Source organism: Trichosurus vulpecula, chromosome 8, assembly GCF_011100635.1.
Source record: "Trichosurus vulpecula isolate mTriVul1 chromosome 8, mTriVul1.pri, whole genome shotgun sequence".
In the NCBI taxonomy this organism is placed as follows: domain Eukaryota; kingdom Metazoa; phylum Chordata; class Mammalia; order Diprotodontia; family Phalangeridae; genus Trichosurus; species Trichosurus vulpecula.
In genome coordinates, this window is record NC_050580.1 from 168,665,989 (window position 1) to 168,679,008 (window position 13,020).

Genomic DNA, 13,020 nt, shown 5'->3' on the forward strand with positions numbered 1-13,020 from the left:
TAATACAAATATCTGATGCCTTCTACTTCAAATTTTCTGCTTCTCATTTCACAGTCACAAGCCACAGGCAAAGGCTCTCATCACTTGTCACTCTACCATGCTGGACAGGATGAATGAGAGCTCCATGGGCATCCAGATTATGGCTTTGCCCCTTCAAAACTCCTTCAGCAAAATTTGCATCTCCTGTCAATGAAAAAAAAATGAATTACTACAGAGGATACGTAATAGGTGCTATAAACAACATATTACAAATTCATCCCTTTCCTGCTCTTTGGAATTCAGATTGATTGGGATCCAAAAATGTCATCATAAAATTCAAATTTCAATAGGAAACATTAAATGGAACATTCAGTAACACATAATGCCGTCTGCTCAATTGTCTCTCATCCAGGAGCACCTTCTGGCTTCCTCTTCATCACTTGTTCAGCTCAGGAAAATGGTATTAGCTAATAATTTATCCTTCCTTCTAGTAAAATTAACTAACGTGAGAGATTAATTCATTTTGTTGCCATTGCTGTTTTGGGGGGAGGAGGATCCTAACCTGTGATTTCATCCCAGGAACTCTGAATGTAGAAGCCTCTCCATGGTGCAGATCAGATAACCATTCTGTGACTTGTCTTGGGGGGTAGCTGCCTGCCTTTCAAGAATTAAATGACTTTCATGATTCATTCCATTGGTTATAATTCTTCTTTACAACTGGACTACTATGTAAATAAGTTCAATGTGAAGGTAAATATAGAATCTACATTGGGTTACATGCCATCTTGGCAGGGGGAGGGAGGAGGAGAGGGAGGGAGAGAAATTTTGGAACCCAAAAACCTGTGGAACTGAATGTTGTAAAATAAAAATAAAAATTAATTTAAAAAAGAATTAAATGACTTGCTCATGATCATAGTATAGATAGTATATATCAGAGGCAGAACTGGAATCCAGATCTTTCTTATTCAAAGAAAGGCTGTCTTTGCTCTATTGTCTTTGCCCACATTACCTCTCCACCCTGTAATGGTCTAAAATTAGAAAAATGATATAGCCTTTCAGTGTCAATAAGTCTTCTGTGTCTACAAGTATATACTGTGTTTTGAAAGATGTTTTGTTTCTCTTTTGTAATAAAGGACAGGCATTGGTCCAGTTTACTGTTTAAAATTTCATATCCTGAATCTATATGTATTCAAAGACTTTTAAAGGCAAATTACTTTGGCATTTTTGTTGAACTAATCCATTTACCAAAGTGATGCATTAACAAGTTTCTATCCCTCCTACTAATACAATGCCCAGAATTTGTTAACTATCTGACTGAGACTGGATTTTTAGACAATACTGAGGGAGAGAATCACATAGGAGTTGCCACAAAGGAGATGGGACACTTGAGAGATTCAAAAATGTCTTTTGATTGCCTGCCTCTCCTAAGTCCTGAAATATCACGGGAGTGGGAAGGCAACTGAATGAACAGGCTGTGAAGGAGGTGAGCTACTGCTGAACTGCTTGTGGAATTAGAGATTTATAATGTCAGTTGATGAAATCCCCCCAGCACCCCTAAGTGATTGATGCTGCTTGTTGGGGCTAGAATAGGCAGTATAGAGTCTGGGGTGAAGTATAGGAAAGGGTCAAAGTCAGGAGAAGAGCTTTCTCTTGATTGTTAGAGGGCTTAGTGAAGTCGCCTAGAAGCAAAGAAGGTTTTGTGCTCAAAGAGATGTTGGTGTATGCAGTAGGTGGACGGTGGACTTCAAAGAAGGAGAAAGGCAGAGTCTTTGCCTTTAAGGACAATTTAAGGGTAGACCAGAAAGCCCTGATCAAGAGAGCAGAAAGGGTGTTTGATTCTTTTTTTTTTATCAAGGTGAATTTGTATTGGATTTCATTACAGGAGGAGACTATTTGATTTTTTTTTCGGGATAGGGAGGACATACAGAATGAGACTTCTACCCTCTGGGAGAAAAATACCTTTACCTTTGAGCCAAGTGTGGAAGGAAGAATGTACACCTGAATGAATGGTTGGAGCACAGAGAAGTGGGAGTGAAGGGATCTCTCTAAGATTTGTGTGATAGAGAAAAAAAACTGGCAATAGTCTCCCCCTAGATTTGGGGAGAACAAATTTCGAAGTGTTCAAAGAGTAGGTGAGATCCTATGGACTAAAATTCTGCTGGGGAAGTCAGCAAAAGATGAATGGGAAACCCGCAAGAATCAAATTATGATTCCACCAGCGGGGGGGGGGGGGGAAGGGGAAACTGTTTCAAAGAGAAAGGAAAAGAGGAGTCATCCTAAAGGTTTGAAAAATATATGCAAAAGATAAAGACAAGAATGAGTGAAGGAGGATGAACACAAAAGTTTGACGTGGCTCTTTGAGAAATGTGTCAAAAGTTCTGAAGTTAAGAATGAGATGAGGCAGAGGAGAAAAGTTAAGAAAAACAAAAAGGATTTCATAAGCTATGTTGGAGAGAAAAGGAGTATTAAGGAAGGGATAGGAAGATCGCTGCTTGGGTAGATGGAATGATAACTCATGACAGAAATCTGAGCTGTTAAACTCTATTTTGTTTCTTTATTTTCTGCCAACATGAATGATCTTAGTAGTGAAAAGAATAAGAATTGTTAATAGGGTATTGATACCGAAGATAGTTGCAGAACATAATAATAATAGATAACTTTATATGTCACTTTAAGGTTTGCAAAGCATTTTACAAATCTTATCTCATCCTTTCCTCACAACAGCCCTGGAAGGTAGGTGGTACAAGGAAACTGAGGCAAATAGAGGTTAAGTGACTTGCCCAGGATCACACAGCTAGTAAGAATCTAAGGCAAGGTTTGAATTGAAGGTCTTCCTCACTCCAAATCCATCACTCTAACCATTGTGCCACCTGCCTCATTAGGCCAAATCAGGATAATTAGTTGGGGGAGAAGGGAGGCAGTGGAGATACAGAGGAGACTGTATGAACTCTACATCCTTGGTGTAGACCCGGACTCAGGCAGGTCCTCTGGTAATTTAGATCCAACATTAGAATCAAATGAGTCATTCATAGGTCATTCAACAAGTAATAAAAGGAGGTTTTCTTGGACAAAACATAGAAAAGCTATGTAACAAGGATATGGTATAACATTCAGCTCAGGTAGACCCTCTTTGCCTCCATGTGAAATGAATCAACAGAGCAGGATATGGTGACTCATTGGACTCTGAGGCCTAGGCCAAGTCTAAAGGACCACCATTCCATGTTGTCAGCTCTTTTTCTGCACTTGGTAATGGCTTTTTCTGCACTTAGTAAGGGCTTAATAAATGCTTGTTGACTTAGAGGAAGCCATTTTCATGGGCCTCAACAGCTAGGTGCCTTGAGCCTTAGTCCCCTGGGCCAATCAAGTCTTAGGGACAGTTTTCTTTCCTCTTCTAGGAAAAGAATTAGCCTAACCTACATGGCAAGGGGAGGAAACACTGGCCTCTCAAACTTGGGTACTGAAATAACTGGCAGATGATTTCTGAACTGCATCATTGGTTTTGAAAGATCATGGAGGTCAAAAGAAGGGCTGCAGGATTAGACAACTGCACATTCCTGACTTGCAAAAAACGAAAGATTTAAGTCTACAAACCATAGATGAGTGAAATTGACTTTATTTCCAGGAAAAATTCTGGATTATACTATGAAAGATTTAGTTTGTGAACATTCAGGAAAGGAAATGATGATCACAAACAGCTGTGCCGGGCCAGCTTTATTTTCTTTCTGACAAGGTTACTAAATGAGTAGATAAAGGGAATACTGTAGCTCTATTTCACCTGGATTTTAATGAAGCAGTTGACCAAGTCTTTCATTTTTGTGTAAAAAGATGAAGAGATGTGGGCTAGACCAGTAGTGTCATATTCACATAGAAAGAGGAGCCACTGCATAAACAAGGATTCCCCATGGGCCACATGTTGACTTAGTTTTAAAATATAATGCTATTTATGTTATGTTATATTTTTTATTTTGTTAAGTATTTCCCAATTAAATTTTAATCTGGTTCAGGCCATCAGTGCTTGCATATTTGACACCTCTAGGCTAGTGCATTATAGCTAGGTGGATTTGGAACTAGTTGGATAGCCAGACCCAAAGGAATAGTCATTAATGGTTGTTCCAAGTTACCTTGGAAGAAAAGGTTTCTAGTAAGATGCCTCTTCCTTTCCTGTTTACATTTTTGTCAGTGACTTGGGATAAATGCATAAATGGCATGTTTAGCAAATTTGCAGATGATACAAAGCTGAGAGGGATAGTTAACACATTGGATTGTCAGGGAGGAAAGAAGGAAGGAAGGAAAAAAGGATAAATTTATTAAGCACCTACTATGTGTCAAGTGTTGTGATAAGCCCTTTACAAATATTATCTCATTTGATCCTCACAACACCCCTATAAGACAGATACTGTTACTATCCTCATTTTATAGTTGAGTAAACTGAGGCAGAGGTTAAATAATTTACCCAGGGTCACAGAGCTATTAAGTGTCTGAGGTTGGTTTTGAACTCAGGTCTTCCTAACTCCAAGTTCAGCTCCTAGCTGCCTCATTAGGCCAAATCAAATAAGATGATTTGGTTGAGGCAAGAGGGGGCAGAGGAGAATCTGGACCTGTGACTTCATCAATGTGGGGAAGTCTCTGATTAGAAATTCCTTCCCCCAGTTCAGATCAACAGCTCAGCTCTATCTTAGATTCATAGAAAGTGCCCAGGGCACTGAGAGGTTAGTTGACATCCCCATGGTCACATAACCAGTATGTGTCAGAGATAGTATTTGAACCTGTACTTTCCAGATTTGTGATAAACTTTAATAGGGTTAAATGTAAAAAGGTCAACTTGACAAGTACAAAATCAAGGAAGCTTGGCTAAATAGAAGTTCATCTGAAAATTATGGGGGTTTTAGTGGACTACAAGCTTAATACGAGTCAAAAGTGTGATATGGCAGCCTGCAAAAACAATGCAATCTCAGGCTGCATTAAGAGAGGCATAACACCAAGAATGAGAAAGGCCTTACTGTAGTCATTCCCCTCCCCCCTCCTCTTTCAAACCATATCTGCAGTATTATGATCATTTATTAGTGTAACATTTTAGGAAGGAAATTGATAGGCCAGAAAGAAGGTATCCAGGATGATAAAGGGCCTCATAATCATACCATATCTGGATTAACTGAAGAAACTAGAAATGTAATTTTCAGGACTCCTCTTACCCATTAACCCTGTAGAATCCTTTAAAAAGCATAATATATGAGCCCCCTACCCAAGAATTTATTTTTCCTTATCAGCCAGAAGACATGGTTAAAAGCAAAGAAATTAAAGAAATAGCATCAGCAATTAAAGTGACCACAGAACATCTTTCCCATAAACCTGGAACTCATTTTCTCTTATATACATCCCCCTTAGTGGAAGAGCAGATATACATAGGGATAATTCATAGGGCGTGCCCATGTGGAGCACACATATGGCAACTCACACCTCTGATGCAGAACTTCCAATATCTTCTGGTGATATCATGCTATTATCCACTAGGGATCATGTCTCTATTGCAAGCAATCTTCAGAGCTAGCTAATCATCTCTCTACCTTTCTGGGAAGTGCTATGCTCAGTAAGCCTCTCCCATGCAGAAAAGGGATAAAGCACTTTCAGCCAGCACTTCCTGCCTCTTAAGTACTTCTTAAGCCCTAATTGTGGTCTTCAGCTGAGGCTCTATCTTCAAGGTCACCTGCCATCCATTGGGAAGAGCTGAGGTTAGTATGTCTCTCCCCAACACGGGAGAGCTATAGCTCTTTCAGCACTTCCCCTGAGCCATTCAGAAGGTAGCAAATGCCCCTGGATAAGATCATATTGCCTCTCTGAATGATTTTTTTTCTCTGATTCATTTGAACTCACATTTTACTTAACATCAGAAATCTCAAAACAAAATGATTTCTCCTGAACAAACTGAAACACTCCTCAGAATATCTGTTTGTTAAAGGTCTAACCTAAAGATTCTCTGTCTTTCCAGGAATGTCCTCTAAAATCCTTGTTTTCTCCTCAGACTCACATGGTGCTTGTGGGTGGGTGGCCCAGATCATATTTATGCTTCTTGTGTGCCCCCAGTCCTGCAGCGCTTGTGCCAGTTGTCCCAGGACATCCCCACAGTTGGCATGGGCTGCCTAGAGTATTAAAAAGAAAACAAGTCCAAAGGCCCCAGATTAAGAATTCATGCTCTAATCTCTCCACGGCAAATCATCTTCACTTTCTTCCTATCAGAGCCCTGATCCTATAGCTATCTAATTCACTTATATATTGTTTTCTGCCTTTGCCATCTTATCCTGTGGTTGTTCTCCTGTTGCCCATTCTTAACCAAGGTTACCCTCACCATCTGCTTTCTGCGCTCCAGCTTATTTGCTGCTGAACATTGCTGGAGGATATCACACTACTGTGCTGATTGGATCCGATACATATTGGTATTGATAAATCTCAAAACTGGTTTCTCACAGCTAGATGTCAAATTCAGTAACCATGGAAAAACTCCTTGGCCTCAATTTTCCCATCTGTAATGTGGAGACAATAATACTTGCTGTAACTACTTTACAGAGTTGTTATGAGGAAGGTACTTTAAAGTTTACAAAGAATAAATGTGAGCTATTATTATTTACTATTTTCCCAAGATCACACTGGTAGTCAGCTGGGAATGGAATCTGAGTCTCCTGGCTCCTCATTTAGAATTTTTTCCAGTACATCATGCAGCCTTCCTCTCCCTCCACCCTTCTTGCCCACTCCAAAAGCATCAAAGATAATGAATCATTCCTGGAACTGACAACCCTCGTTCTCATTTGTCAATGCAGTTTTCGTGTGTTTTCTGATTCTACAAAGGAAACAAGTCATTGTGGGAGTCAGTTGTAGCTGCTGTGAGATCGATAGAAGATGTGTTTGTACCCCTGGTCTCTTCGATGTCCTACTCTAGGGACTTCAGACCAGCGGAGTTGACAAACTTCAGAAAGAAGAGTCCATGCCTGTGGCGGGATTGTGATTTTGAGTGTTTGTGAGGAAGTGTGTACTGATAAGGGTACTGATGGGTTTGTGTTTGAGTTGTACTTGAGTGTTTATTGAGTCTACGTCTGGAAGCCTGGACAGGCACTGATCTGGGTTAGTCAGAGGGGCTAAGGAAGGAATAAATGAGGAAGAGGGATTTGTAACCTGGCCAGAGACTCTTCCAGAGGTGCAGAGAACAGCTTGTAGGGTGGAGAGGAGGGAAACAGTCAATTTTTAGGCAAAGCTGCAGTTAATGATAGCTAATTCCATAGAAACTTTAGTATAATTGAAACCTATATCTAGTGTTATTGAGTTAATTAACATATGGAATCAGGTGAGAAAGTATCACAATTAACTTTAAACTGAGAATTCAAGGACAAGCCTAGTCCAGGAGTAGGACTGGAACAGTCTAGGTTATGGTGTCCAAGTATAAATGTATGCCCCTCGGGTGTTGTGTTCCCACCCACACAAAATAACCTGAGGAGAATGTTTTTTGTTTTTCCCTTCCACAAACAAGAGTAACTAAGGTTAGGGCAAGACCCAGCGGTGAGGCTTTCAGGGGCAGTGCAAGATAGTCTCTGCTCCAGCAGGCTGTATCCAGATCATACCTTCAAGGGAAGGGCATGCAAAAGGCAGACAGAACCAAGTGGGAAAATCAATAATTAGGTGTGGAGACAGCTAGCTGGGTCTTGAATGATAGTAAGAGACACATCGTGACTTGCCTGCTTAAGCACAAAGGTAGCAAACTTGGGCATGAAGGTTGGAGGGATGGAGCCAGTGATTAAGGGACATGTGGGAGGGACCAATGATAAATGGAATTTCTGGAGGACAATAAACTGGGAGGCCTAACATCCAGGGCCACTGAGGTGGTATTCTGAAATCTTATTAGCTTCACACTCATGACCTAAGAAGCAGACAGAGCTCTGGAGCCTAAATGTGTGGGTGATCCAGAGGGGCAAAGGAAAGTATTGTAGATTGAATCATAGGAAACTAGCTGCCAGATGATGTAGAGATCTTTTGGGGGTTAGGTACATATACAGAAAAGATAGACCCCCACATAGATGAAAATGGATACCAGAATGCAAGCAGGTTTTTTTAAAGGTGGCAGAACAATTTTTAAACTTTGAAAATGTAGTGAAAGTGATTGTGAAAGAGCACAAAGAGGAGGTTTATAAAAACCCTCACTCAGATGGTCAGGAGGTGATTTGGCAGTGTAGTTGAGGAACCAGCAAAATGGTCATACTGGAGCTAACAAAACCCCTTCTTCTCTCTCCTCCCCCATGTGGGACAGAAGTGGGAAGCAGTAGAAAAACCAGACCTAAAATACTCACATTCCCCTTTTTAGACACTAATAGCAAATGAAGATTGATATGATTGGCATTGCAGAAATGTGGTCAAAGACAAATGAATGGGACACTGTCTACAGAGCACAGACTGGTTGCCTAGTCAGAGTAGCATAGCAGATACAGCACTGGAATTGGCATTCGTTGGATCTGAGTTCTAATTCTGCATCAGGCACTTAAAAATTGTGTCACCCTGGGCAAGTAGCTTGACTTCTCTGAGACCTGTCTATAAAATGAGGAGGTTGGACCTGATGACTTAAGGAGCTCCTTCCAGCTCTAAATCTATGTTATTATGATAGGAAGGAGAGACTATGGCAGACCATGGTAATAATGTAAAAAAAAATCTTATTTGAATAGGAGAGTTGCAGTAAAGGTTAGAGATAACAAAGTATAGTAGAAAGAGCTGGGAGTCAATGGACCTGGGTTCTCTCCCCACTGTGGCCACTGTGTGAGCAAGTCACCTCTCTGGGCCTGTTGCCTCTCTTGTAAAATTAACTGTCTCCTTTAACTGCCACTTCTGCACATCTACTGTATAATGTTCCGAACTCCTACAAAACTTCATTCTTCTCTTATTTCTTTCTACCTTGGGTTATAGTTATGTGTTTATGTATCACATCTCTCCAAATATAAGTTCTTTGAAGGCCAGATTGGTACCTTCCTCGGATCTTTGTTTCTCCATAGCTCTTACCCTTTGTAGGCTCTTGGTAAATATTTGAAACCAATTAAATCAAAAATTGATTTTCAAACAGTGACTCCCAAAGCACTGCAAGATCCCAAAGAGCCTTCTGAATTATCAAGAACAAATTGATTCATGGTCAGTAACACCACTTGAGTATAATACGGACATATTTTACTAATCCACTTACGTGATTTTCAGTGATTTAGAAAATCCTGGTCACCGAGAAGGAATCAAGCATTTATTAAGCACATATTATGTCCAGGTACCATTAGGTGTCAGTGACTAGATTCTAAATCACTGAAAATCGGTGAGGTGTCATTCAGTCAACATATATTCATTGAACATTTGTTCTGTATCCAGCTCTGTGCTGGGTTTTCTGGGGATATAAAAGAAGTAAAATAAATGATCCCTGCTCTCAACCATCTAATCTATGTAGAGAAATAAGAATAATACAGATGAACCAAACTCAAAAATATCGTGAGCCCAACTGAAGGTCATAGAACTTCAGTATGAGCTGGAGTAGCCCAGAACGGCTAGATGGAGGAGGTGGGACATGAGCTGGGTCTTCAAGGTTAGGATTTGGATAGCAGAGGGGAGAGAATATTCCAAATATGATGGGGGTGGAAAACAGTATGAGCAAAGTTTGGGAGGCTTAGAGACATAGTATATGTGAGGAACTGTGAGAAGACCAGGTTGATTGGAGAACAGAATTTCCATTGGGGAGTATTAAGTAATAAAGGGAGGAGAGGCTTTTGTTTTTAAGAAACATCCCACTCACCCCCATCACTATATAAAACCAGCACCATTGCTGGATGAAAAAGAGTTGGGTCAGCATGTATTATTACTATTGTACAGAGCACCTTAGTCTAATTTAATGTTTTCTCTTTTTCTGTAGGACCTGACTTATTTAGCTCAAAGAACCTTGCCCTTCAAGCACAGAAGAAAATTCTGAGCAAACTAGCTAGTAAAACCGTGGCCAATATGCTTATCGATGATACCAGCAGTGAGATCTTTGATGAGCTCTACAAAGTCACCAAAGAACACACTCACAACAAGAAGGAAGCCCACAAAATCATGAAAGACTTAATTAAAGTGTCTATCAAAATCGGAATCCTCTACCGAAACAATCAGTTCAACCAAGAGGAGATGGAAATCGTGGAGAAACTCAGGAAGAAGCTAAATCAGACAGCCATGACCATTGTGAGCTTCTATGAGGTAGAGTACACTTTTGATAAGAACGTGCTTTCCCAGCTCCTGAATGAGTGTAAAGACCTGGTGCATGAACTGGTGGGGAGGCACCTGACTCCCAGGACCCATGGACGCATCAACCATGTCTTCAATCACTTTGCAGATGTAGAATTCCTCTCTGCCCTCTATAGCCTGGATGGAGAGTGCCGACTCAACCTCAAAAAGATCTGTGATGGAGTCAACAAATTGCTGGAGGAAAAAATCCTTTGAATTTTTTCCCCTCCATTTCCTCTTTCGTGATTTAAAATGACAGTCACTGAGTGTCTCTGATGCAGCAACAGTAACAACAGTGAAACAAAAACCCTATAACACGTACCAATTTTCTGTCTCATTCATCTAGCAGATGCTAGCTTCATCCTGGGTCCAGGTGTACTCCGGGAGCTCCCTGATGTTGGATTTTTAATGTATGTTTGTTCATTTGCAAATGCTTGACATAAATGGCATCTCAGAGACTCATTAAAGATAGCTGATAATACATCCCAAGCAGGGGAACTACTCTGTTGAACTGCAACAAAATCAAGGGAGATCACCAATTCAGCTTCTCTGAGTGTGCGAAGGGTCATAAGTTCAGGAGGTAAAGTGAGAAAGAATAACAGAAACAAACAACTGCTTTTAAATGTCTTCTTCTGGGTGTGCAGATTTTTTAAAATAATAATAATAACCTAGAAATTTAAGGAAGGCTCCCAACACAAGAAAATGTATTCCCCACCCTGCCCCAACCCCCCAAGCAACATTATGAGTTAGCATATAGATCAAAGACTTGCTATGGGAATATGGGAAGTAAATATGCTTTCATTACTTTGCGGGGGGGATAGAGGGGTCAGGTCATGAAGAGAGTTTTCCTATTTCAGATGTTACAGAACTCCATGGGGGACAATTTCCTGAGCATATGTCAATAGTCCCTAACAAGAGGTAATGTCCCTTCTATAGCTGCCCCTGAGAGATACACGCATCTCATATCTGTGTGTAGCTAATAAGCTATGGTTCAAGGAAACTCTACCTGACCCAGGTATACAACCAACAAGGGTTTATATTGATGCACAGGTGAAAATTGAGCAAGAGGAATGCCTTTCCTTCATTCTTGACTTTCCCAAGTTTCAAAGCATCATTTTTTGGGGGGGTCCATTAAACTGAACAGCCCTTTGAACAAAAGAGGAGCTTGTGATTATGATTCAGAAACAAAAACCACCTGCCACGAGATGCTTCCCTATAATAAGAACAGTGGAAATGACAGGAGAGAAATCCAGATGTCAGAACACATGCCCCACTCTCTATTCCCTGGAACAAGAATGATCATACTGTCTCAGATCATGGTCCAAACCAGCCCTGTAGTCTGTCTCTCGTAGCAGTACCCATGCATGGATGGATGACTTGTGGGAGGTCATGGTTGTAACATCAGCCAAAACAGCAACGGCCCAGATGCCAACTAGTCAGATTTGAATTGTTCCCATTGTCAAAGTCTATTAAACACTTCAGTGAAAAACAGCATTGTGCAGGTGTTGAATTTTTTTTTTTTACCAAGAGAGATTTTCAGCCTCTAGAATATAATTTTTTAAAAACTGAAACGGAGTGGGGAGGGGCAGAGGCAATGGAAATGTTGATGAATCCTTCTTGCTCCCATGTTCTCAAGAATTTTCCTGGCTTTTAACCATGAAGGAGGAATTGGGACATAGTACTTGCTGCCTGCACAGGTATTAAGAGTAGTTCTGTCTCACGTTGCTAGCAGGGAGCAAAGGTCAATGAAGTTCAGCCAACCTGGCATCCATGGAAGCTTCAGGGAGCAGGTATCTAGCCTTTCCCATTGCATCTGCTTACAATTCCTGTCTCAACAATGACCTGACAACTGGGATTGTGCTCTTTGAATGCCTGACTTGGTGATTCTAAACATGCCATATAGTTAGCTGGGTGACCTTGGGCAAGTCACAACCTCTCTGGGCCTCAAGTTTTATCTGTAAACTGAGGGGACTGAACTAAAGGTTTCTTCTAGGTCTTAAACATTCCATTACTAACAGCACCCTCTGCACCATTCTTCACTGAAAAGGCACTTGCAAAAGAGGTTAGGCCCATGCTTTAAAGACTAGTACTACCTACGTCCAAGCCTTTGTTCGTTACTTAAGACAATGAGAATCGGCAAAGCAAAATCACAAGTTAAGACATCTGCTTTCAGTTTTCACTTAGCAATAGGGTCAGACCATCTAAAATCGCTGAAGTAACTGTTTCCTTGGTTCTTCAGATGCTTCCTACTGTTTTTATAAAGACAAAAATCAAAACCAAGAAGGGGTAACAAGTGAAGAATTGTTTTTTGGTTTGGATCTGTCATTTCTTTGGTGTGGGAACTCCCTCCATTTATTTGGTTTTGAGTCATTTCAGTCATGTCCAATTCTTCATGACCCCTTTTGGGGGGTTTTCTCAGCAAAGATACTAGAATGGTTTGCCATGTCCTTCTACAGCTCACTTTACAAATGAGGAACTGAGGCAAACAGCATTAAGTGATTTGCCCAGGGTCACACTGCTAGGAAGTATCTGAGGACAAATTTGAACTCAGGAAGAAGAGTCTTCCTGACTCCAAGCCTAGTGCTCTATCCACTGTGCCACCTAGCAGCCACCCTCCATTTATGGACCTGGGCAGTTTTTAGGTCCTTATGGTACCCAGGTCATGGAAGGGCTCTGGGAGGCTCTACAGTTCAGTATTACTCATTTTACAGATAAGGAGGCCCCGGAAGCTTAAGGAATTTGCCTAACAAATTTGAACCTATATCCTCTTACTCCAGA

General features: G+C 40.8%; 1 protein-coding gene across 1 annotated transcript in view; it reads left to right on the forward strand.

Annotated features, from left to right (window-relative positions):
* The window catches only part of TNFAIP8L3 (TNF alpha induced protein 8 like 3), an 88,314-nt gene extending 76,581 nt beyond the window's left edge, over positions 1-11,733 (forward strand). The window contains exon 5 of the mRNA XM_036736591.1: positions 9,896-11,733. Coding sequence (XP_036592486.1) covers positions 9,896-10,458 — 563 coding nt within the window. The 3' untranslated portion in view covers positions 10,459-11,733. The remainder of the gene's footprint in view (positions 1-9,895) is intronic.
* The last annotated feature ends 1,287 nt before the right edge of the window (positions 11,734-13,020 follow it).